The sequence below is a fragment of the Suncus etruscus genome, chromosome 3 (genome assembly GCF_024139225.1).
Source record: "Suncus etruscus isolate mSunEtr1 chromosome 3, mSunEtr1.pri.cur, whole genome shotgun sequence".
Classification (NCBI taxonomy): Eukaryota; Metazoa; Chordata; class Mammalia; order Eulipotyphla; family Soricidae; genus Suncus; species Suncus etruscus.
The window spans coordinates 88,636,262-88,663,555 of record NC_064850.1 but is presented as its reverse complement, the minus strand read 5'-3'; the positions used below and the strand labels follow the sequence as shown (position 1 = coordinate 88,663,555).

The 27,294-nt window shown below is 34.7% G+C and overlaps 1 protein-coding gene across 1 annotated transcript; it reads right to left on the bottom strand.

Annotated features, from left to right (window-relative positions):
• Positions 1 to 22,983, bottom strand: LPL (lipoprotein lipase). Its single transcript, XM_049770965.1, has 10 exons — positions 22,751 to 22,983; positions 16,587 to 16,753; positions 11,706 to 11,885; positions 11,110 to 11,221; positions 9,801 to 10,034; positions 7,918 to 8,160; positions 6,166 to 6,286; positions 4,107 to 4,289; positions 2,912 to 3,016; positions 1 to 283 (listed from the first exon to the last, which is right to left on the bottom strand). Coding segments are annotated over exons 1-10 (1,434 nt in total). The 5' UTR covers positions 22,839 to 22,983; the 3' UTR covers positions 1 to 282.
• Between the last annotated feature and the right edge of the window lie 4,311 nt (positions 22,984 to 27,294).

The window sequence follows — 27,294 nt, the reverse complement described above, 5'->3', positions numbered from 1 at the left end:
CCAAAGAACTTCTCATTTTTTCTTAAAGTATAACATACAGAACATTTTATATATACTCTTTAAATGTTAGAAGTATTATTTGGCCACTATGTACATCATATTTGTGATACAACTTTTCAGTATATGAGGTTGTGCTAAATAACTAACAAGCATATTGCTGACTTTAATACTTGGGAAAATATATATATTTAATAATAACCCAAAGCACTGGGCTTCTTTGTCAAAGTTTGTTTTATTCTTCACAGAATTCATGTATTCTTACTTTTTCAGATTTAGCTGGTTTCTGAAAAATAAGAGGAAGAAAAGCAGTGTATTAATATTTTGCAATCATTCCACTAAATCTACTTTACGATGAAAGTATTAAAGTAGATGTTTAGTAATAAGGTTGTAAGAATAAACCAAGAGTTGTTGTGAACAATGAATCTGAGACACTGGCAGGCTTATAGAAATAAAGAACCATTCTCTCTACTTAGCTACATTTTAATAAATATATTTCCAGAGGACTAAGACAAATTATTTTTAACAACATTCATTTCTAAAACTTGGCAAATGAAATTTCAATTTACTCATTTTATTTTCTTGTGATATAATACTTTTAAAGTGTTATCAGATGAAAGAAAAATAACTTGGGGTTAAGGGCACACCAGCAATACTTAAGGCTTGCTCTTGACTTGGCACTCAGAGATCACTCCTGGTGAACTTGGGAGACCATATGGGATGCCAACAATTGAACTCCAGTTGGCTGCATGCAAGGAAAATGCTCTACCCTCTGTATTATATCTCTCACCTCCCAAAACCCTTTTTAATTTTATTAATTAATTCAGTCACAGAGAAAAAACACAGTTTAATATTTTTATTTTTAACTATTTCCTAGATAAATTTTAGGTGCATAAAATTGATATTTAAGTTGCCTAAATTGATATTTAAATAAATATTGTCTCAATCCTCAATCAGATGAGGAATAAGTATTTCCAGATATATTGTAAGGTGTTTTTCTGTTGTTGCTGTTGTTGTTGTTGTTGTTTTGCAGCCACAGCCAATGATGCTCAGGGGTTACTACTGGCTATGTGCTCAGAAATCTCTCCTGGCTTGGGGGACCATATGGGACCCCAGGAGATCGAACCATGGTTTGTCCTAGGCTAGTGTGGGCAAGGCAGATGCCTTACCACTAGCTCCACTACTCGGGCCCCTCCAGATATATTGTTGTAAAAATATATGAAATGACAAAAATTATCCATAGTAGCTGTAATTAATTTTCAACATTTTGAATTTTTGTTTTTATATTTACTATGGAGAATAACTTTGGTACAATGCATGTGCTATTTATGTTATATTTGTATGAGACAAAGTGCATATATGAAACTTCATTTAGGAGCTTATAAAAGTTAAGGCAAAAACTTCAAATTTCTGATAATAAAAACTAAATCAGAATAAATTCTCTATTTAGTTAATATTTCATTATTTTGCCTGGCTTAATACAAGTAAATGCTCTCTGATCTTATATTTATCTTGGGTGCTCTTAATTTTTAATCAATGACTTTATTTTGTCACTCAAAGTTTATATGCAATCATTTATTTATAATAAAAATTAAAACATACATTAACATTCATAAAATCTGAAGAATATAAATTGTTAATTGGATGATAGAATCATAATGATCTTATTTACCTTTTACTTATATTTTTCTAACCTATTCACAGTGGACATGAATATATTTTAAAATATAAGTTGAAAACAGGAAACAACATCGTATCTTTAATATATTTTAATAGACAACTTTTATTCACATTTGTTTACAAATGTAATTAGGAAGAGGAGACAAACTTACAGCAATTACATTTTCTATTTCTAAATGATATTATGGCTTTCCTGTTGTTTGTGGTATTTGTCTTGTATGACATAATTTAAGCTTTCACCTCTTTATATATGTATATATATATATATATATATATATATATATATATATATATATACCATTAGCACTTGACATTTGGCAGGAGAATGAGTAAAAGAATAAATAAATTGTCATATCAAAGGAATTCAGGAGGGGATGGGGGAATCACATGCTTAGTTTCCACTTAGTACTGACGTTTTGGAAAGATTCGGCTGACAGCTGCCACATGGATTAGCGTTAAAGGTCAGATGGAAAAGAGCCAGGGAGTTGTTTTGAGAAAGAAAAGGAAGTATCTTCTACACTTTAACTTCATAATTCTATAAGCTCTTTGGGAGTTTGTGGGTGGCTGCTTTTAGTTGCCCTTAGGCTCTCTGCATAGAATCTGCTATCACGAAGAGAATCAAGATTATAAATTATAACTTATTTTCTGCTTCCCTGGGGAATGACAAAAGAAAAAGTTTCATCTAGAATGATGATTATTAATTTGTTGTTTCATGATTTTGTGCATAAGAACTGTAGAGAGGGGCCAAAGTGATAGCATAGCGGTAGGGCATTCCCTTGCACACAGCTGACCTGGGACAAACACGGGTTTGATCCCTGGCATCCTATAGTCCCTGAGCCTGACAGGAGCAATTTCTGAACACAAAGCAGGAGTAACTCTGAGCGCCACTGGGTATGACCCAAAAAATAAAACAAAACAAAAAACAAAAGTATTGTAAAGAAAGCAGGAAAATGCAGTAAAAAAAAATAAAGGATTGTGAACTAGTCCAAAAATAAAATCTAAAAACTGACCTTATCAAGAGGCTATATTTGGCAGAAATAGAAAAAAGATGCAGCATTTCCAAAAGTAAATATTCCAGCATGACATGTATACAGAAGGGTTATGAAAGATCCCCTTATGATTTGAACCATAAAGATCAGTGATGCAGGTTTTTGTTTATTAATTAGAGGGTGAAGCATAAGACATAAAACAACATCACTGAATAGCATAAAGCTTTAAGTCCATTGATGCTTACCAGCCAGACCTTTTTTTCAGAGACTTATCATGACATTTCACAAATACTACAGCTGACTTTCCTTTTTGCAGTTTAGACACTTTCTCCCTGGAACAGAAGATCACCCTGTAAAAAGAAATGAAAATGAACACATCATCTGGGATGTAAAATCATGATTTAAAAATATATTATTAGAGCTGTTTAAAACTTATTTTAAATGATTGGATCATTTTGATTAGCTGTTTTGACATATTTATATATATAGTATATATAGAGTAAATTACTAGCCATCACAACCAGTGTCGTCTTTCCTTTACTAGTGTTCCTATACTCCATTTTCTATCCCAGCCCCTACCCCATCTGCCACCTTGAAAGGAGCATTACAAAGTTCAGTGGTTGCAGTTTAGATCCCATTTTTCATGATTGTTGAAGCTGTTCTTTGGGTATATATATATTCTCACATCCCTAGTAAAACCAAAGCTCTGACCTATGTTCCCACCTGTTGCTTCCCTTTCTGATCTTCCTCTCCCATTTGATTTCTTTCCTCCTCTGTCTTCTCCCCTAATACTAGGGTCAAGAGTGAACTATGCATCCCCTTTTCTTAATGTGTGGTAAATAGAACAGCTGGAGGAGTAAAGGTAATTTAAAAACTTGTTTATTTGAGACTACATCTTCAATGATCAGGTCCTACATTTGAGTAATCCTTAAGAGTTTGTCCTGTTACTGCTCAAGGGATCAATCTATGATAGATATCAAACCCAGACCTTCCTCTCCAAAACATCAGCCCCAACCCTTTGATCTACTTCCATAGATATTTTTATATTTTTCATATTAAGCTATTTATATTCATAATTTTATCAGCAACAATTCTGAATGAAGTTTTATTTGGAAGTCTCAGAGGAAGGTTGACACTGGTGGTTATATTGATGCTAAAACACTGTATATCTTAATCTCAGCTATGTAAATTATAATGCTTTAAATAACAAATTAAAAAAAGTATAAGCTCAATTATCTGGGGCTATTGATTTTCAACCTTATTTTTATACCCATAGACTTGTAGAGGCTTGTAGACTGATAGCTGAAATAATTTACTTAGGTCATATAATTTTAAATACAACTATTACTAAATGTTACTTGTATGTCAAAGTATCCAAAAATACTGTCCATATTTATATATATATAGTGAAATTAAGTGAATTAAGAAAAGTTAATTTACTTTTTTTGAGTTTCCCCTGCTTTTACTCTTATCTTCTCAATAGCAAAGCCTGGGCTGCTCCACCAGTCTGACCAGCTAAAGTATGAATCACTCTCCCATTTGAGTTTCAGCATTAGCAGCTCTCCAATATCCACCTCAGTGTAAATTAGAAAGGAGTATGTCTTATTTGTGGAAACTTCAGGTCTGAAAAAAAAAGAGATGCATTTATTAGTTTATATTTTTAATCCCCTTTTGCACCTTTTTCTGATCTGTTTTATCTTTTTTCTTTCTCCTTCCCTACATATAAACAGTATTATAGTTTGAGAATATTTTTTAAATGTAAAAAAAACCCTACATGATGTAAAAAATAAAATTCAAGTGTAAATGGCACTAGTGTATTTAGTCCAATGCACTATCCATTTTGCTTCAAAGCCAAGAGCACTGAGTATATAACTTTATATATATATATGTTTTATTTAATTATATAGCTCTGGCTTATTCTTGAGTTCTAGACATAAGATTTCAATGTATTACTGAGGTGAGGCCTTTTTAGTAACCAGGTCAAGGATTTTTTTCCATTTTCCCCATTTTTCTGGACCTATGCAAACAACGGCGATTGCTACTATCACACCTTTACTTTTTTTTTTACTTTTTTCCTTTAAGGAAAAAAAATACAACTTACTGAACTTAAAAACAATTGTAGAATGCCTGTCTCGAATACAGGCAGGGGATAGGAAGGGGGAAGGGGGTAATGTTACACTGGTGAAGGGGGGTGTTCGGTTATGACTGTAACCCAAATATGATCATGTTACTTAAAAAATATATTAAAAAAAAAAAAGAATGAGGGGACTGGAAAACCTGTCTAGAGTACAGGTGGGGGGCGTGGGATGGAGGGAGATTTGGGACATTGGTGGTGGGCATGTTGCACTGGAGATGGGAGGTGTTATTTACATGACTGAAACCTAATCACAATCATATTTGTAATCAAGATGTTTAAATAAATAAAAATATTAAAAAAAGATTTCAATGCATTGAGTATATTTTAAAATTATTTTAAAAATTAAAATGATCTCTTTGCCTTCATCTTTTCTTTCCTTTATTTCTTTCTTTACTTCCTTCCTTCTTTTTTCCTTCCTTCTTTTTTCCTTCCTTCTTTTTTCCTTCCTTCTTTTCATCCTTTCTTTCCCTTCTACCAATACTAATGTGCACAGATATGTTCACTTTGTGCAATCTTTATACATGCAATTCTTTGTTATTTACAATAACAACAAATTTACAATTCTTTTTAAATTACAGTTTATTTTACTTTTTGTAACATATTTTCTTGTTTTCTATCATTATGATTAAGAATGTAGCTTCTCAAATTGGGGGTTGCAGGCCCGAGTGTAGTTATATAAATTCAATCACATAAAATAAGTCATTAGTAAAGGTTTCTGAATATGCAAAGATCAAAATTTAATTCAAAGTCAACTACATTATTAATCCAAGATATTTTGGGCAGTTCTTGCCTGTGTTGTATTTCTTGAATGAAAACTAAATGTTAGGAGATAGTTAGGAAGTCTTGGTTTAGTGTAGTTTTATTTTCTAAATGAGTGATATTATGTATATTGTAATAATCTAGAAAGGAAGTACTTATTTTTGTACAATTGAGAGGAGATTTCCTATTTATTTACTTAAAATAAGTTTTCAGAGGCTAACTGAGTAAATTTATTTTCAAAAAGAAAGCAATAGGCTCCCTTGGAATCTTAGAATATAGATAGATTTCATTTATTTTTATAAACGATTCACTTAACTGTTACTTCAATGTTGCACTTACTTTGCTTCTAACTTATCCTATTACAAGTATCACTTGTAATGAATACCTTATACCATAAAATTATTTTAATTTAATATCTTTTGCCAACACACCATAGTGCTTACAGCTTACTTTTGGCACTACTGTCAGACATTGTTCCTTCATTAAATATTTTCTACATTTTACTCTATTTCTTTTCTGTTCCTTATAGCAATGGCTTTGGTAGAGCACAGTGCCATGATAAACCCACATGCTAGAAAGAGGGAATGCCATGTAGCTACTCACAGAGTGAAAGGGATGTTCTCACTTTCAGCTATAGTACCATACAGAGAGATCGTAAAGGCTGGGTTTGTCTGTGTGTCACTCTCAGTCCCAAAAAAATGTAGTTTTACTTGATAATGGAAGACTGTAGGGGAGAAAAAAATCAGAACAAATACTGATCAGTCTTTATGGAAATATCACATAACTCAAATAATTCAGAGCCACAGTACCTCACTAGTGCTCAGATAACAAATGCTCAAACAAATATCAACTTATCTTGAAAGGGTTTCCTTATAGCTCTACAATGTCTACTAACAGGAAATTTAGACCTTTAATTTGATTCCCTTTCAAAAAAGTGTGATTTGTAGTAGACAGGAGAAACTAAAGTGGAATTGAAACTTCAAGCAAAACTAAAATCTTTGAAAATGATATAATATCAAGAGGCCAAAACACCCAAAATATTTCTCTATGAATACCATCTTCTTTGGTAATCCTTGTTCCATAGCACCTATACCAAGTATATTTGACATGTTACCATATAACTTTAAGTGATCATGTTTCTTCATATTTCATAGGTATAGCTGATGTGTAAGTACAGCTTTCAGATCAGAGATTCATCATTATACCCTTCATTCACCTACAGTCTAGCACAGCATAAATTAAATTCACGATATAAATTTTGTCCTCAAAAGATTAAAGTATTTTCTCTACTTGGTTATTCTTAAATATCAAGAAACTAAATGTTCTGAGGCTGGAGAGATAGTACAGTGGTAGGGTGTTTGCCTTGCACACGGACAATCCAAGATGGAAAGTGGTTCGATTCCCAGCATTCCATATGTTTGCCTGAGCCTCCCAAGGGTCATTTTTGAGCCCAGAGCCAGGAGTAACCTCTGAGTGCTGCCAGTGTGACCCCCTCCACCCAAAAAGAAACTAAATGTTCTAACTTCTCCCAAGAGCTTTCTTGATTATAGATGCTACCAATCTCTAAATCATCTAATATACCCCTTGATTTAAACCACCTTATCAAGTCATGAAATAGCTATATTTTAAAGTTTAAAAATAACTTCTTACCTTAAGTAAGTAAGTAAGTAAAGCAAACTTTAAGCATTATAAAACTCTTTCTACTTCTATAGTGGATCAGATAATAAATATTCCTGGCTTTGGGGGTGATATACTCACTGTCCAACTACTCAACTTTGCAGCCTGACTCAGTGCTAATATAAATGCACAAAGTGCTGTCCTAATAAATTTTTGTTTTCTTTTTGGGGGGTGTTTATGTCACACTTGGTGGTACTCAGGGTTACTTCTGGCTCTGTGCTCATAAGTCGCTCCTGGCAGGCTCAGAGGACCATATGGGATGCTGGAAATAAAACCCAGGTCCATCCCAGGTTGACCGCATGCAAGGCAAACACCTTACCACTGTGCTATCTCTCCAGCCCCTAATTCTTTGTTTTCTAAAGTTAGTATTGTGCTAGTTTTGGTCATGGGCCATAGTTTGCTGACCTTAGATGAATGGTTTTAAATTCATATTGAGTACTGATGGACTAACCCAACCTGATAACCACAATTAAAGAGAAAAGAGGCAAGCATGCAGAGTAATATGGCAATGAAAATTAGGATTAGTCAAAACTATCTACCAACATACACACAAAGAAAGACTCAGTTTTTAGTAATATCATTGCTTCTATTGTAATGGACAGTATAATTTCTTGTGATATGATAATTATAATAAAAATAAAATTAGAGATTTTTCTTATTTACAAATTATCTACTTACCTTTGTAAGGCATTTGAGAACGAGTTTTCAGGTACATTTTGCTGCTTCTTTTGCCTCTGACCTTATTAATCTCATAACCCAAATTATTGCAACGGTTCTTTCTGCAGCTCAGGCAGAGCCCTTTCTCAAAAGCTTCTTTTGAATTACACCGGTAGGCCTTACTTGGATTTTCTTCGTTCAGTAAAGAATCAATAAAAAGATGAATGGAGCGTTCATGGGAGCATTTCACTAGTTGGTCTACATCTGAAAAATAAGAGAGACACTGGATATTTCAACTCCTTGAAAGTTCTTAGTAAGCATTACTCTTATGATTTAGGGATACTGTTAAAATAAAGTGACCTCAAGATTTAGTCCTATTAATGCTTGAATAAAGATCTTATTTAAGGAGGTGACTTGGTGGAAGCTGCTTATCTACATCTAGAAATATCAAAGTTTACTGAGATTTTTAATTTTTATAGTACTTTACTTTTACATTTTTATAAAGCTGTAATAAACATCCATTTACAGTACTATTCTCTTGTTTGAAAGAATCAAATACTTCTAGATGCTTCAATACACACACACACTATTAGAAACTATACCATAAAGGGCATAGACTTAAAGTTTTAGTATTTAATCACATTTAATATGTATAATTGAGAAGTGCCAACTAAGCACTTTTATCACATGAATATAGAAATAGTAATGTTATAATAGTATGCTATTATCATAAATGTTAATAAGAATTAATAGTAATAGGGTCTAAATCCTGTAACTTGTGTACAAAAGACCTGAGTATTTTGACGATAGACAGATCCTTTAGTTCACATAATTTGTAATGGTTTCTTTAAACAAATTATACATATGGTAACATAGATATTAAAAGAAATAATAGGATTAAACAAATAATGGTAACATAGATATTAAAAGAAATAATAGGATTAAACAAATAATATTTTCTTGGAGTTGCTGGTGTTTGACCTAAAACCAGCAATGTTTAGGACTCTCTCCTGGCTCTGTGCTCAGAGACTACTCCTGTTGGTATTCAGGATACCATACGCAGTGCCAGGAACCAAACATAGGTTGTCTATGTGCAGAGTAATTGCCTTAATCCTTATACTATATCTACAGTATCATAAGGTTTAAATTAAAATCTACTTCTGATTTATTTTCATATATAGCTGAAAGAGTCAGAAATTTCTAAGGTTTCTATGTAGAAGTTTGAGTTCAGCCCCAGGTACTGCATAGTTCCTGAGTAACACTTAAAGAAGGCTCTCAGAAAATCTAAATAAAAATTCCTGCCCCTCCAAAATAAAACCATATAAGCCAGAAAAAAAACATAGCTGACAGAAGAAATTGGAATAACATCTCTAATTTCAGTAAAATTCAAATCATTCTGCTGGTTTAGCAACTATAGTCTAAGTAAACCACACTGTGGCAAGGTAAGAGTTTATGTTATAAAATCTAAATCTAAATCTAAATCTCATCTTTCTTTTACTTTATACTAGCAGGGGTCTCAAACTCACAACCCGACGGCCCTTCGTACAACATTTTGTGGCCCTGCCCAAGAGGAATCTTTTTTTTTGTTTGTTTTTTGTTAGTTGTTTGGGTCACACACCCCCAATGTTCAAGGCTTATTACTGACTTTGCACTCAAGGATCACCCCGACTTTGCCTCCTGCAGCCCCCACGTAAATTGAGTTTGAGATCCCTGCTAGTACTTAATTTAGTCTATAACATAATAAATAAAAGTAAACTGTCTGACTACAGGACTAAAACTCTAAAGTGATCATATAAAACATGATAGACTTCTTCAGAAACATGTCTGGAAAAAGAATATTTGTTTAAACCATATACTGTGAAAAATAGGTAAGATTGGCTACTAAGTTAAAAATAGAACTTTACCTCCAAGGCCTTTCTCTGCAATTACACGTATAGCTTCTCCAATGTTGCATCCTGGTTGAAATGTGCCTCCATTAGGATAAATATCAACATGCCCTACTGGTTTCTGGATTCCAATACTTCGGCCAGGTGACCCTCTGGTGAATGTGTGTAAGACATCTACAAAATCTGCATCATCAGGAGAAAGGCGACTTGGAGCTTCTGCATACTCAAAAGTAGGCCCAGCTGGATCTAGGCCTTAATGGAACCAAAATATTAAAATAATTCTTATAGTTGTTTTAGTGTCTAGTTACTTATATATAAATCCACTGCTTATATATAAGTCCATTACCTATATATTATTTTATTTTTAATTGACAGCAACAGAGATTATTATTAGTTCTTGTACTAACTGAGCCAATTATATGTCATAAAAATACTTATCTTCTTTTAACATGAATTTGAATCCCCTAAATTGATTTATATTTCAATTTTCACTCAAGATGATTTTGCTTCCTTCTGTAAATTTAATTTCCTCTCTCCAATGTCTTTTAGCCTTTGTTGGAGTGACAAGAGTCATATACTTGATTGTGTTATGGGAAAGGGGATTTTAGTGCTTGCACACCTTGGAGGAGCACCTTATAGTACATGTTGTGTTACAGCATCATTGTGCTGCCAGGGATCTCTAAGGTAGTGTTGGCAAGAGGATCGTGCTTTTAAGGCAGGCTTTCTGCCACTAACCTCTCCTTGGGAATGGGTAAATCACATCTGACACTAGTTAGAAGATATTTAAATAATTATGGATTCTTTCTTCTCTAAACTTGACACTCTATTTCTCTGCCCAAAGGTGTGTTGCAAAGGTTACTAACTGCTAGTTTCGAGATAGGTGCATGAACTGGTACTGATTTGCAGGTGTAAAAAAGATCGGAAACCACTGCTCTATACTGACCCACATCACTTTTTTTTCTTTTTGCAATATTCTTTAATATTGGTATTTTTAAATGTTATCAAGTACATATAGGAAAGGTTAAGCATAGTTATATTATTAAAGCATGGAGAAGAGAAGGGGAGAGGTAGACTTCTCAGATTCTCAGAAAGCTCTGGGGCTCCTAAACGCTTATCTCTGTTCTATTTTTAATTCTCTTTTATTGCTGGAAGATAATAAGCCTGTGGGATCAAGAACAGTATCTTCTTATCTTACTTCAGAAAAAAAAAAGACTTCCAATGATAAGTGATTACTTATTACTATATGGGTATTTGACAATCTGCTTCTCTTCAGAATAATGGATATTTCAACTGTTTTATAATAAGGCAAGATATGCTGCTTCCTTACCTGTAATTCTGTTGACTTTCTTGTTTGTCAGACTTCCTGCAACACCAGCAGCATGAGCTCCAAGGCTATATCCCAAGAGATGCACATTGTCCAGAGGATAGTTAAACTCCTCCTTTAGAAGGTAAAGAGAAAAGAAAGATATTCTAGATTTTACAAAAATAAAAATAAAGGGAATAAAGGGAATATTTTTTCAAAATATCAAATACTAAAACTTAATTTTATTTAATGAGTGCTCTTGATAATTTTTCAGAAACTGGTATTCTATCAAGGATTACCTAGTTGGAAAAGTCATATTTGATTGGACATGACATATTTCCTCTCTCCTAAATTAACGAACTATTGTTTAGTCTACATTCTTTATCTTGGCAAGCATATTTATTATGGAATATCAAAGGAAGGTCAAAACAGGACTCTGCCTTGGTTTTATAGCTATACAATTCTTACCACTATGTTATTAAAAATAATAACTTCTTATTCTGAAGATTTGAGTTGCTCTCCAAATAATTATACTTAAATAATAAGAAACTAAGACTATCTGTCTAGCTCTAGACAAGTGATCTGTTTTGGACTGGTAAGCTTAGTTCTTTCAGACTTACCTCCATCCAGTTGATAAATCTGGCCACATCTTTTCCCACTAACTTTGTGTAACCTGCAGACACTGGATAATGTTGCTGGGCCCTAGATAGCCAATCCACCACGATGACATTGGAGTCTGGTTCTCTCTTGTATAAAGCAGTCACAAGTTTTGGAACCCAACTCTCATACATTCCAGTCACCTAAAGAAGACAAAACAAACATTCTTAAAATACTCACTGTACTGTCAGTTCATTAAAGATGTATTGACCCAATGCACCTATATTAAATGAAAGAAAAAACCAAAACAACAGAATGTTTACTCAAGGATAACTTCTGGTAAGGCTCGGGGGACCATATGTAGTGTCAGGGATAAACCCAGGCTAGCTGATGTTAATGTAAGTGAATCCTTTAGTGTACTATCTTTCTGGTCCTTTAATATTTTTTGAAAGGGATATTAACATAACATATTCTTCCTATTTCATTTTCAGATAGAAAAAAATGTAGGTCTTTAACTTCCAAATCAAAAACTTGATGTAGAATTTGATCTACCATATTTTCCGGCGTATAAGACGACTTTTGAAACAAAAAAAAAGTCAACCGAAAATCGGGGGTCATCTTATATGCCAAGTATATCCCGAAAAATGTTTCAATATGCTGCTAAACTTAAATTGTCTGAATATTGCCACAAAACAAATTTTCCAACTCAATCCTGCACCAATCACTGCAAGGCTGCTCTGACCACCTATCTAACTCAGCCAATTCAAGCAGGCTTTTTATGCATGCAAATTAGACAGTGTTCTGGACCCGAATCTACACTGTAAAAAGCCTGCTCAGTTTGGCCAGAGTCAGAGAGGAAGTCTATTACAGTATAACCTTTGAACCTTTGCTTGTTGTGATTGGCTCACTGTGTTACATGAGCACAGGAATACATGCAGCACATGCAGCACAGGAACGTTCTGTCTGATACAGTGAATATAGGCCTAAACCTATGTTTTAACTGGCAAATTAGGGAGTCGTCTTATACTCCCAGTCATTTTATATGCCGGAAAATATGGTATGTGTAGGTTCTTTCAGGCTTATGTTTTCATTTTATTTGTCTATTCTTTAGATATAAATTAGTAATGAATATATTCCTAACAATAAGAATATGCATATCTGCATAAATTTTCATATTTTGTGCTCTATGGTTTAAAAAAGCAATCATTTTCAAAGATTCTGCTTCTAGTGCTAGGTCTTCACTATTTATTTCTAATACTATTAGCACTGTTTTAACCTTTGTAGGTCATCTAATAAGAAGTTAAGTCCAAATTATCTTGATTACCCATAATCGCAAATTTCTTTTGAGAATATGTGGTTTCTAAACTTCTCAGTGATAAACTATTTCAAACATAATCATAAAATTGATTTTTCAGTGAAAATAGAAAAGCATTTGCTTTTTCATGAAGCAATAATAATTGTTTCCAGCCCCAAATGAGAATTACCATATCACAACAATAAAACTAAACTTAAAACACTGTTCTGTCAAAACTAAAGCTCCAGAACTGTCTAAAATGTCCTTCTGAGGAGTGCTCAGTGAATACCACATCATAAACATTCTTTTGGGTTTGTCATGGCAAAGCTACAGAACTTTATTTTTTATGCAAAAGTCTCTTTATCTTTCTCCTTTTATACCACATGGTTGAATCTGCTGATGCAGTCATTACCCACCCAGTCTCTTGTCTGTATGGATGGTCTTGTTTTTTTAAATAATTTTTATTTACATTTTTATTTCTATGCAGTTTACTTCAGATAAAGCATGAAAAGTTTACTTGCTTTAAGTTCCCACTATAATTTCTTAAGTATAGGCAAAGTTTTCAAGTCAAAAACAACCCAATTTATCCTAGTCAAAGATATCTCTAACAACTAATCTAACCCTTTCTTTCTAAACTTAACAGAAAATACTAATATTAAGTATTAAATAACCCTAAATAAAGGTGTTGGAATTCTAATACTCACATACTTCAACTCTGAAAAAGTTTTATTTTCCCTAGCAGTATCTTAGAAATTTTCTTAAATCACTAACAATTCTTTTTCTCTTTTCTTTCTTTCTTTCTTTCTTTCTTTCTTTCTTTCTTTCTTTTCTTTCTTTCTTTTCTTTCTTTCTTTCTTTCTTTCTTTCTTTCTTTCTTTCTTTCTTTCTTTCTTTCTTTCTTTCTTTCTTTCTTTCTTTCTTTCTTTCTTTCTTCCTTCCTTTCTTCCTTCCTTCCTTCCTTCCTTCCTTCCTTCCTTCCTTCCTTCCTTCCTTCCTTCCTTCCTTCCTTCCTTCCTTCCTTCCTTCCTTCCTTCCCTCTCTCTCTCTCTCTCTCCTTCTTTCTTTCTTTCTTTCTTTCTTTCTTTCTTTCTTTCTTTCTTTCTTTCTTTCTTTATTTCTTTCTTTCTTTCTTTTCTTTTTTTTTTTCTGGGGAGGATGAGTCATACTCGGTAGGACTCAGGAGTTACTCCTGGCTCTATGCTCAGAAATCGCTCCTGGCAGGCTCAGGGAACCATATGGGATGCCGGGATTCAAACCACCATCCTTTTTCATGCAAGGCAAACACCCTAGCTCCATGCTATCTCTCTGGCCCCATTACTACCAATTCTTAAAATATTTACTCTCAATCTACAGCTATATTGAAGGTCTCCTACTAGTTTATTCACCCAATCCAGTCAAAAAACTCATTGAGTAAAAATAAGATCAGTTTGACTGGGGAGTTAAAGCATAGATTAACAACTCTACACAATGGAACTCAGTATATGGTAAATGGCCAAAGTTCTGAAAACTGTTATTCAAAATGTCAGAAGGATAAATGCTGTGTGAAAATTACAAGTAAGCTTAGGAGTAATTAGAGCCAGACAATTATCTTCTGGTAATAGATTATTTGTGTCATTTTGGTGTGCAAAGGTAATATTCTTTTAAAAAGATCCTCAAGTAAGGATTGAAAAACACTACATACAATTGGTAGTGCATTTGCTTTGCACATGGCATCCACAGCACTACAAGTGGCCCTAGAATTCTACCACGAGTAAATCCTGAATGTAGAAACAGGTATAAGCCCTGAGTAGAGTATGAGTATGGCACCAAAACAAAACAAATATAAAGACAAGTAAACCGAAGTGATCATACAAAAAGTGGGGTTTTTGCCCAGCACAAGCTCATTCAGGGTTTTAGCCCAGGCACCACAGATGTTCCCCTGAGCTCTGCCAGAAGTAATCCTGAGCACAGAGCCAAGAATAAGTCATTAGCACAACTGAGAACAGATCCAAGAATAGGTCAGAAATCAAGCAAAATTCACATATACAATATTTTCTAAAAGATAAAATTCTCCTATGGAGAAAATTGAGTTATTTGAATATAATTTCATCTTTCCTGTTTTATATATTAAGCTTAAACTGTTGTGACAAGTATTGAGTAAAGTTCTTATATACAATCAAAATACTTTGAAAATACTGAAGGTTACTTTTCCCTATTTAAACCTTTTATTTTTAATGTTTTAAATTTTGTGTTGCACTTCATTAAGTGCTTGAGGATTATTCCTCAAGTAGTGCTTGAGGGAGTGACAGAGCAGAGCCAAGGATTAAACATAAGGCTCCTGCTTGCAATGCATTTTTTTTTCAGTTTGTCCAGCTGTCTCCCCAAGCCTGAAACCTTTAAAAAAATTTCTAGCAAAACAAGATAGTTTTTATTAAAATTAATTTAGAAATATGTGAGCAGAGAAAAAGAGAGAGGGAGAAGTATGTGTTCAATAGAGAGCACAGGCTTCTCCAGAGTGGATATAGTGATAAGAAAGTGAGATACATGGTGAAGGGAGACACAGGTTTGAAGAACAAGTTTAAAAATTACTTATTAATTTTTAAATTATAGTATTTGTCTACATTTCCACATGTTAATGAGGTAATGTACACAGTTACATCACCCCACCAAAGTACAAGATATTTGTCAGAAATTTCTCTATGATATGTTAATAGACCTATTTTATTAAAATAAACATCTATAAATTCTCCAAATAGTTGCTTTCATTTCTATAGAGTTTTACACTTAATCCTAGAACTGTCATTTGTTAGTCATTTAAATTTCAAAGAAAAAGAAATAATTTGAGGTAATTGATTTTATTTAAATTTAGTATTTACTATTATATTCATAATATTTAATATAACAGAAATAATGTATATAATCATCTCCTATAACCTTGGTAATAAATAATAAAATCTCATTACTAGGTAAGTAGTTATATAATTGAATATTTGTAAACTAAATGCAGTCAAGCATGAACTATATCAAGAAAAGTGGTTGGCTGGCATATTTGGAGAAACTACTTCAGTTATATTTTTAATTTTTACCATTTTATAGCATGTTAGCTCCTTGCCTAGGTACCTGTTATCTCTGGAAATGCTGCCTAAATGTTATAATTGGAAAATGTAGGAAGTAAAGGGAAATCTAATTTATTCTCTTTATTTTATAGCTCAGTTAACTGAGTCTTAAAAATAAAAAGTGACATGAACTAGAGAATGGCAAAATTAGAACCAGAATAAACAGTTTCATATTCAACTCCAACCCTCCCCCTTTTCATCCTTAAGCAAAGTGTTGCATGAATTAGAATTATGACATGTTTCTCCACAATGATGATGTATATATTTTTCCCCGGTACAGGAATGCTGACATCAGCATTGGAACGAACATCAGGAAGTACTGGGGTCAAATAAAGGTCAGCATTCTCTGGTGAAGGTTATTTATAAACCTAATCATTAGATTCCAATGTCTTACCCCTAACAAGGGTTGTCTTTACTTATGACTTACATAAAGTCATAACGATGTAGCATGAATTTAGGTGTGCAAATTATCATGGGATTCCCAACAATCTACTTTTTTCTAAAAAGTCTCTTACTGTCCAGCCATGGATCACCACAAAAGTTTTGCTGCTGTGATTGAACTCGCAGTTAGCCACAGATTCTACCACTCCAGGAATAAGGTGACAAGTATCTTCAGCTGTGTCTTCAGGGTTCCTTAAGGCAAATTTGCTTTCAATGTCTTGAAAATCTTTTCTTCCATTTCCTGAAAATGAAAAAGAATAGAGGGGTGGTTAACTGGAGGACTGTCATTCACTTATTTATTTTATTTAGTAGATTAACAGTTTAAGATTAAAAGTACTACCAGTGGGAGGTTTTTTTTCTAAAATTAAAAACAGTGAATGTGTATTGCAAGTGAATAATTGATGCCCCAATGGTGACCAAAGTTGACAACAATAACCTTAAAATAACAAGATCCAGGTACGTGCTTCAAATCAGAGAACACATATATTGCACATGAGACCATGAGTTCAGCCCCATTGGTCTTTCAGAGACAACAAATGTGGCCCTAGTGATCTCCAAGGATTCACCTTCTCAAGGAGTGTTCCCCAAAGATAATTCAGTTTAGAATACTGTTTTCTCTTTCTTTTACATCCTATCTTTTAGTCAGTGCTTGTACATGAATACATGTGAATGTGTGTATATACAATTTTATGTAAATGCACTGATAATTGGAATATCTTAGTTAATTTTATTCTCTCTCTCCCTAATATATATGAGTTATGGCTCATATCTAGCTCAAGGATTACTCCCTACTCTGCACTCAGGAATCACTCCTGCTGATGCCCAAAGGTCCATATGGGATGCCAGGGATTGAATGAATCCAGGTGAGCTGAATGCAAAGCAAGTGCCCTACCAACTGGATATTGTTCCCGGACCCTCCTCTCTCTCTCTCTCTCTCTCTCTCTCTCTCTCTCTCTCTCTCTCTCTCTCTCTCTCTCTCTCTCTCTCTCTCTCTCTCCCTCTCTCTCTCTCTCTCCCTCTCTCTCTCTCTCTCTCTCTCTCCCTCTCTCTCTCTCTCCCCATATATATGTATATATAATTAATTTAGTTAAAAATTAGTTTTGCTGCTAATCCTGGATAAAAAGTAGGAAACAGAATCTTGAAGATCTCTTGGTGTCTGTTCATACTTCTAGAGAATATCTATTAACTGACAACTTTTGTGTTCTATAGTTCTAATTTTTCTTTCTAGATCTCTGGTTATATCAAAGAAATGTTTTCCCACAATGAGGCTTGCTTAAGGGAAGTTTGTTTACTTTACATTAGCATGAAAAATATTTGCACCAAAAACATGTAAATGTATGAGAATCCTTTGTGATGGAATTGCTCTGAACTGATAGCAAGATGATCAGTTCACAGTATTTTAAAAATACTTAGTGCATTATTAAGAAATATGTATTATATGTAAGTCATACTTCATTCATAAAATATTTATTTACCAAAATATGCCTTTTCAGTCTTTTATACATATTTAAAGTTTAAAAAAAGCTATATTAAAATTGATTTTAGAAAGAATTTACTGATTCCTCAGAGCTAATATCATAATGAGTAGGTAGAAGAGAACATCAGTCTATTTTTATTTTTTTTTGGTTTTATGGGCCACACCCATTTGATGCTCAGGAGTTACTCCTGGCTATGCACTCAGCAATTGTTCCTGGCTTGAGGGGGATCATATGGGACGCTGGAGAATTGTACCGTGGTCCATCCTAGGCTAGAGCTTACAAGACAGATGCCTTACCTCTAGCGCCACCTCTTCAGCCCCCATCAGTCTATTTTTTGACATTCTAGTCATTAAATATAAGTTTTGATAAATACTGCAAACAGTAAAATAAAAATTATAAGGAAAGAATCCATGAAATAAACAATATACAAAAAATGAACCAATTAAATTTAAATAAATATAAAATAAGTATACTTAAGATAATATAAATATAAACTAAATTTAAAAAAAGCAGGCTTGTAAAATATAGTCTAAGGAAAGTTATATTAGGGAATATGATTTAACTTCTTGTCAAGTTAAAACATAAAAGCTCAAAATAAGCCTATGAATCCAGTATATGAATATAAAAAGTGAATATTTGAGACCAGAGAGATAATCAATGGTCTGAGTATATGCTTTTCAGGCTAGAGACCTGGGCTTGAACTGAAATACTTTATGATTCCCAAGCATGTCTGAGAGCAACCTCTACACAAAGAACTTAGAGAAGTCCCTGAGCACCACAGCTGTGGCCCCAAAATGAAAATAAACAAAACAACAAAAACAAGAAAGAAATTTCTACACATAGATTTTAGATTTAAAAATTCAAAAGTTTTGTGAAGTAGCTGAGGTTGCTTGAAAATACTTCTAATGTCTTTATCTTAACTTACCTTTTTTTCGCACTTCAAAATTTGAAAATCTGTAACATTGCAATAGTAAAACCACAAATAAAAATAAAGATGAAGCAATAAATTATAATGAGTTACATACAATAGGATCAGATATTACGTGTCAAATCAGAATTAGATAAAATCTTATTTAACATGTTTTATTAATCTTTTAGAAGAATAAACTTTATGAATAACCTAGCAATTTCTCCTGTCACCTATTTGCCAAATTAATGGTTAAGAATTGGAGTACTCAGATCAGAGCCATAGTCAGTGGGAGGGCATTTTCCTTGCATGAGGCTGACTGATTTTCAATTTCCGACATCCCATATGGTCCTACAAATACCACCAGACATGATTCTTGAGTACAGAGTAAGTAGTAATCCCTGAGCAATGCCAGGTGTGGTCTCAAAACAAAACAAATAAACAACAACAAAGAGAATTGGACTGTTTCAATGAAAGCAGAGCAAGAAAGACCTGAGCACCTCCAGAGGTCGCCCCCTGAAATAATTTAATTATTTCACATCATTCTGAATAGACGTTTAGTCTTTTTTTCCCTATGCCTGGTATTACTAGTAACTTTGAAATATTCTTTAATAGAATATTTCTTTAAGATTCCTAAAGGGCACTGTGTATATTTCCCCCCACCCCACACAAAAATATTTTCAATACATCTCTTGCTTCAGAGTAATTTGTATGTTTATTGGGATACCCTATTTCCTATAGTCAATATTTTCTAGATCTGCAATAAAAGATGCCAAAATTAGATTTTGTACATGTCAAACAAAGTTGTATTTGGAGAGATTTTTATTTCACTTTATGTTTCAAAAGTTACACAGGGGTCAGGGAGGTACTAAAGGTGTAATCTTGCCTTTCACCAAGCTGACCAGGTTCCATTCCACACATCATATGGTCTCCAGAGCCCCATAGGAATGACTCCAGAAAACAATGTTAGGAGTAGTCCTGAACACAGTCAGGTGCTACACAAAGCATAAAGAAACCATTGGAAGAAAAATAGTACCTTTCTATATGCTATGTGATATTTTCATTGCTATGGCACTTTTTGTTTTGGGGCCACATCTGGTGACGCACAGAGGTTACTCCTGTCTATGCGCTCAAAAATCGCTCTGGGCTTGGGGACCTTATGGGATGCTGGAGATTGAACCCAGGTTCGTTCTAGGTCAGCCACATGCAAGGTAAATGCTTTACTGCTGCGCTATGGCTCTAGCCCTGCTATGGCACTTTTATATAGGAAATCATAATTGTTTTCTGCAATTAGTCTTTCCATTTCAGTGATCTGATAGGAATTTTCATACTACTTCTGTTTGTAGCCCCTAACAAAGACTACAGCTTCCTAAAGATAAACAGGTAAATATGCTTTTTCAAACTTATACTAATCTAAACATAATGGCTTTGGTCATATAGTGACAAAAAGTAAACTGGAACCTAATTATTTAATTAGTATGTTCAGATGTACCAATACAAACTGAGGTTCCTCTTCTTTAACAGATAAACTACACCTACTTTACTGTTACTTAGAAACTCATTTCCATTTATGGAAATGACATTCATAACATTGTTCTTATAAGACATTTTACCAGGACCCTTTAAAGATTAATGTTACCTTATATTTAAAAATGCCTAAAGTATGTTGCCTCATAGGTATCAGAATAACCATGCTGATATATTCTTATCAGGCATGTCCTAATTAATTACTAAGAAAATATTCTAAATAGAAGCAGAGTGACTTGACTTTGAGCGTAACTTGACTTTGAGTGTAGCATGGTCTGAGACAGGAGTAACCCTGGTGATAAGCCATATCTTACTAGCTCTGTGCTCAGAGATCACACACTGAGATGTATGGTACTGAGAACCAAACCTGTACTGGTTCTCTGCAAGGCATGTATCTTACCCTCCGAACTGTCTCTCTAACCCCAAATTAATGTATTTCTAACTATATAATTTTTATACCTAAAGTTATAAGTAGGCCACTAAAATATGTATATAAAACAGTGAATTTATGTTAATGTAGATAATAATTCATGGAAATAAAATTTGGCTAAGAAGAAATGTGCTCTCAAGGTAAATTTGTAAGGATATGTTATTGGTGCTAGAAAGAGTAGTGTCGAGCTTTTCAGGATTCCCTAAAGACTATTTATAGTTATCAGTCATAAAATTAATATTTGTATGCAAAAACAAAGAGCTTAATCATAGTGTAATTCTCTCCCACATTTGTTTGATCTCTCTCTCTCATTAGTTTTCTGTACACACAAGTACACACACTCCAAAAGAACATCAATAATTAAGTTCTGATTGATGGTTAGAGTTATTGGCTCACTTCTATCAAATGCAAATGATAAACACAACCACTGGTATGAGTGGTATGAGCTTATGGCAAATACAGAGGAGTATACTCTACCTAAGAACTGAAGGTGTTTGTGTTTTTTTTTAATAAAATCTTTAATTATGTCACAAGGAGCCACACAGTTACAAAGTTGTTTGTGATTGAATTTCAGTACAACGATGTTCAGTACAATATACAACACACTTCACCAGTGCACAAGAACTCAAGAGTTTCTAATAGAATGTCCAGTGCTCTCAAACACACACACACACACACACACACACACACACACACACACCCAGAGAGAGAGAGAGAGAGAGAGAGAGAGAGAGAGATTTTTTAAAAAATCTTGCATTTTTGTTCATTCAACTTTTTAGCTTAGCCAAAAAAAAATCTCTTCCCCCCCACACTTGAGTACAGAAATTAAGTTTTAGCTGCAAACTGGCTAGGAGCAAGTCGCTTCTAACGGAAAACATAGCCCTCACTATACAAAAAAAAAAAAGTTGCCCCTTTCAAAAACCATTTAGTCGGTTGATATTTTTGATTGCTGCGATTAGCTCAAGGTAAGAAGGCGATATTCTGAGCAGATCACGTGTGCACCCTGATCTGAGCAATAAACTATCAGGAAAAAGAACTCTTAACCCTGGAGTGGAATACATCTTTTTGCTCTGTGTGCCCCGTACCCATAGTCCTCAACTGAGGCCCCTAGGCTTGCAACAGTAGGAGAGAAGAGTTCCACTTACAGAACCAGAATAACTCACAGCAAACTCCCTAAGCTCCAAGCCAGCGGGCCCCAAACTGCTGGCTATTGCGCCACATTTTTTCAAGAAAAGGCAACCCTTGGATAGGTTTTCTGGGAACAAAAATAAGCCAAGCGTGCAAGAGTGGAGGCCTCTACTTGGACTTGGAGCAGAGAAGGAACATGCCCTCAGGGATCCCTCTAACGCCTCCAACGGGTTGGACGCTTTCTACACCAAGCTCCCACTCACAGAGCCTGGAGCTGAATTGAGCCAAGAGAGCTGTGGAGCCAGGGTCACATTGGTCAATGCATTCCTTTCGTTCCAGCTCTGCTGCCCTCCAAACAAACCCTAGCCACCTCCTGTCCCCCCTAGGCTCAGCTGATTAAACGTTGTTTTATTTCTGAGTTAAACTTTAATATGTGAGCCTAATCTACAAGGAAAGAGGGAGGGAGAGGGGAGAGGGAGGGAAGGAGAGAGAGAGGGAGAGAGAGACAGACAGAGAGAGAGAGAGAGAAAGACAGAGAGAGACAGAGAGAGAGAGAGACAGAGAAAGAGAGAATTGGGAGAGTAGACAGTTGGCAACTGCTTTCAGTGAGAGTGGAGATCAGAGGTGCAGTGAAAGATTTACTTCCCTGCCCTGCCCTTCCCTTCTTCAGTTCTTGCTAGAATTCTCAGGGCACATTTTTCTCTCCCCAGAGCTCCAAGAAGTGTCTGTCCCTAGTATAGGTTGGGGAAGTCAGTATGCACAACTTACTGTTGTCGGCGGCCACCCCTCCGTGGGGGACAGTTAGAATCTGGAACCACACACCCAGAAGCGCCAGGAGCAATGTCTTGCTCTGCATCTCCCCACGCTCCTCTCCTTAAAAGTCTTGGCACTGGCTGCCTGAGTCGGAGACTGGAACAAGCTGGAACCCGGGTCAGACTGGCGCGGAGAAGAGCAAGTGGCTCCTTTAAAGAGGAGTGCAAGTCTGCTAGGAGTGGCTGGGTTCCTCTCTGGAGTAAGACAGTTTCCACGCCACTGCTGCTTAAGTGACTGGCAATATGCAAATAAACTTCATACTTATTGGCTATTAAAATCTTAAGTTGGGGGGAGTGCCCTAAAATCACTTCCAAAAGTTTGAGCAAACTGCAATGAGAATCAAATCTGCCAAGGAGAAAAAAGGGGAAAGGGCAATAGGGAATTTTGCTCTTTTGCTTTCTCTGTGTGGTTATTATTTGCTTTCCGTAATGTGTCTGCTCCGTGTAGAAGACCCAAATACAGCTTATATGGGTATGGATTTATGTTAGTTATTCTTCAGTAACCAGTTTTCCGAGGAGGGAATGTTCAAACCGGTCAAATATATTTTGTTAGACATGAAGCACAATGTCCTGGAACTTATCCTTGCACATTGTACTACTAGCATTGGCAAGTGTAGTGGTGAAAAACCCTCCTGCTCTAATCTCACGACAGGCATATTGTACCCAGTCATCAAACTTACCAGAGAATACAGGAGGAAATGACTTACAGGTTTAAAATGGATAGACTATATAGTATGTAATTTACCTTAAAAGTCTGTTTTAAAAAAAATGTTTCGAGGTACCCAAAATAAGAATAAGAATGCAATTAGAAATGATACTGTGAGGATTTGGACAAAATTCTCAGATGCTTCTGAGTATACGTTTACACATAAGATTTACATTAAGTAGTAAGGACAATTACCTGTACTCTTTACATCTGAGAAACTAGCTCCTAAGTCTAAACAATATAAGCATTGTTTACATTCTACTGTGATATCTGCCTGAGTTTTATTTTTAATCTTTTCTCTATTTTTCTTTCTCTTTATCTTGGATTTTCTCTGTTCACTTCCTTCTCCACTCTTTATTTCTCTTCTCTCTCTCACCTATACACACACATATACATACACAAACTATGTTTATGACTCAAAAGAATAAAAGTCTCTCCAATTTAAGCTAGGCTTAATTTATAGAGTCTTCCTCAAAAATAAAACTCACCTGTAATTTCCAAGTAATTAAAAGTTTGAGGTTCTGTAGGATATAGTTTTATCTATTATTTAAAGGCATAGCATAATACTTTGTCTTTATTATAATTATTAAAACAATATATTATACAATTAGTCTTCTACTAAGTATGGAAATGAATCTTGTAACCCACCAAGAATGAACATCCTAAGAACTATGGACATAGCAGGAAAAAAATCACTCCGTAGGTAAATAGAAAACTATGGTGTATAGTTCTCAAAAATTGAGTTATAAAATTTAATTTTATAAAATGACACTAGATAAGTACAATCACGCATTACAAAGATTTACAGGAAAATTAACTCACAGCAACTCAAAATGGTGGAAAAGCAGGCAAATTGGCTCCTGTCTACAGAATAGTGAATAGGTGGGAGTGGCAGCAAAGCACTCTTGTAATTGATAACTCTGAAAATATTGCAGTCCAAATATGGACTGCAAATGCATTAACACATTCAGAGAAACATTCAGACAAAACATAAAAACCCTACGTTAAAAAATAGAGCATGGCTCATCAAAGATAGGTTTGAAGTGCCCCCTGCTGACCTTCTGATTATATTGTTATATCTCAAAAAAAAAAAAAAAGAAACATTTTAAGACATTTGAAAGAAACCGGCTTGATTAAATTCTTGCATTATTGAGTTTTTTCTTATTGAATTACATGTACAATGTATATCGTACCTTCTCATCCACCTCTGTTGATACTTTACACACGATCTAATTGTACTGGGAAGATAGGTGGTTCTTAGTTGATTATTATGGGCAAAATTAACAGCAGATTAAAGAAAAATACCTAACAGGAGAAAAAGCAGGATTTTTGCTTTGCTCCTGGATCACACCCAGAGGTGCTTGCGCTAGTAACTGGCTTTGAGTTCATCACTCCTGGCAAGCGAGGTGGGTTCAAACCAGGTCAGCTACAGTCCAAGCTAGTACCTTACCTGCCATACTATTGTTCTAACCCACGAGCAGGAATTGTTAAAACTTAAGTTTTCCAAGGGCAAAGCAATAGCATAGCGGGTAGGGCATTTGCCTTGCACGTGGCTGATCCAGATTTGATCCTGGAATCCATCCCATTTGGTCCCCTTAGCCTGCCAGGAGTCATTTCTGAACGCAGAGCTAAGAGATTACAGTATGCTGTCAGGAATAGCCCAAAAACTAAACCAAGAAAAATAATACTTTAAAATTTTCTTTTAGATTTTTAAAATTTACTTTATTCAACACCATGGTTTACAAGGTTGTTCCAACAGCCAAGAAAACATCTACTCGCAGAAATATAAAAGCACAGTGTCTGTACAAAGAGCACAGCAGACTGGTGAAGAACTCCTATGTGGTTCTACCAAGGACCAAAACAAAATAAAGTTTTGGTCTGGGATATTCTCAAAAAAATAAAAAACAAAAAACTGAGCAGAATTTCTGGAACCATAAAGAAAAACTCTATCCTAGACTCGGTTTTAGGACCTGTGCAAAAACCAAGATCTCTAATTACAGAAGATTGACCTTGACAACCACAACTGAGCAGAACATTTCCTGGCACCATAAAAAAAAAAAAATCTCGGGGTTTGACAATGAGCATACCATAGCCTATATTTGATCCCAATACAGTGTGCTTCAAGGATGAAGAAACCCTGTATCTCTTAGGCCAAGGAAATTTTCTTTCTAATTTCCCCAATTATTCTGCCTATGCAAAAAAGAAAAAAGAAAAAAACAACTTGCCAAACCAGCTCCCCTCATATATATGTATGTATATATATATGTATGTATTTATATGTATGTATGTATGTATGTATGTGTATATATATATTTTAGTTTTTGGGTCACACTCGGTAATGCTCAGGGGTTACTCCTGGCTATGCACTCAGAACACTCCTGGCTTGGGGGACCATTTGAGACGTGACGTCAGGGGATCGAACTGCAGTCTGTCCTAGGTTATCAGGTGCAAGGCAAACTCCCTACCATTTCACCACTGCTCCTGTCCCACCCCATATATATTTTCTTATCTTTATTTTTAATTTGGTGTGGTTTTGGGTTTTTTTTTCTTTCTTCCTTCTTTTAAATTAAATTCATAACTTCTACACAGGGGCTTGTCCCTCTTTTTTTTTCTCTTTTCAACAAAACCATAGAACACAAATCAGCTTGTTCTGTCTAATAAATAGAGAGAAAAAAAATGGTTGGTACCAGGGGCAAGAAGTCTCATGAACATTGAATGGAAATAAAAAAAAGGAAAGATAAGCCCTAAATACCCAACCCAAAGTCAATGACAATAAAGTCAAAAGACCCAAACTACAAACTATACACAAAAGGGATTTGTTACACTAGCAGTCCAGGGGGCTAAGGGTGGAGACAGGGGAAGCATGCTGGGAACCGGGGTAGCAGGAGATAAACACAGATGGTGGGAATTGCCCTAATTCACTGTCACTATGTACGTTAAATATAACTGTGAAAGACTTTAATTCACATTGGTCTCAATAAAAATCATTAAAAAAAAAAACTACAAAGGAAAAAAGAAGTGGAGAAGGTTGGCTGGTTGACATGCATATGAATGACCTGGATTCCATCAGGGCAACTCAATATCACCTAAGATCATCTGGAGTGATTTCTGAGTGCAAAGCTGCAGTAACCCCAGAGCAAAGAACCTTAAAACATTCACCTAATGTTCACTTAAATGCTCACTTAAATATAAAACCGACTTCTCTCTCTTCCTTCCTTCCATCCTCCCTCAGATTTTGCTAAATCTGAATTAGGGAAATGGAAGACAATGCCATCTGACTAGAATCTTTTGCAGACCTCATAAATTTCAGTTCTTACTTCTAATTAACTCCAGTTTAAAAATAGACTCTTGCTCCATCATCTTCCACAAAAGGCAAAAAGTATTAAGCTATTTTGAGAAACCATCCCTAACTTAAACCCTTTTTCTGAAAAAATATATGGTTTAACAACATAATATTTTTAGATGTGTTTGATACAAAAATGCCCTCTGCACTTTTATATTCATTGCGGCAGTATTTACAGTAGCCAGAATCTGGAAACAACCTAGATCACCAACAACGAATGAGTGGCTAAAGAAACTGTGGTATGTATATGTGTGTGTGTGTGTATGTATATATATGTATATGTATATATACATACATTTATATATACAATAAAATAGTATGCAGCTGTTAAAAATTAAGTCATGAAATTTGCCTATACATGAATGGATATGACACTGAGTGAAATAAGTCAGAGGGAGATAGAAATAGAATAATCTCACTCACCTGTGAGGTTTAAGAAAAAATAAGACAG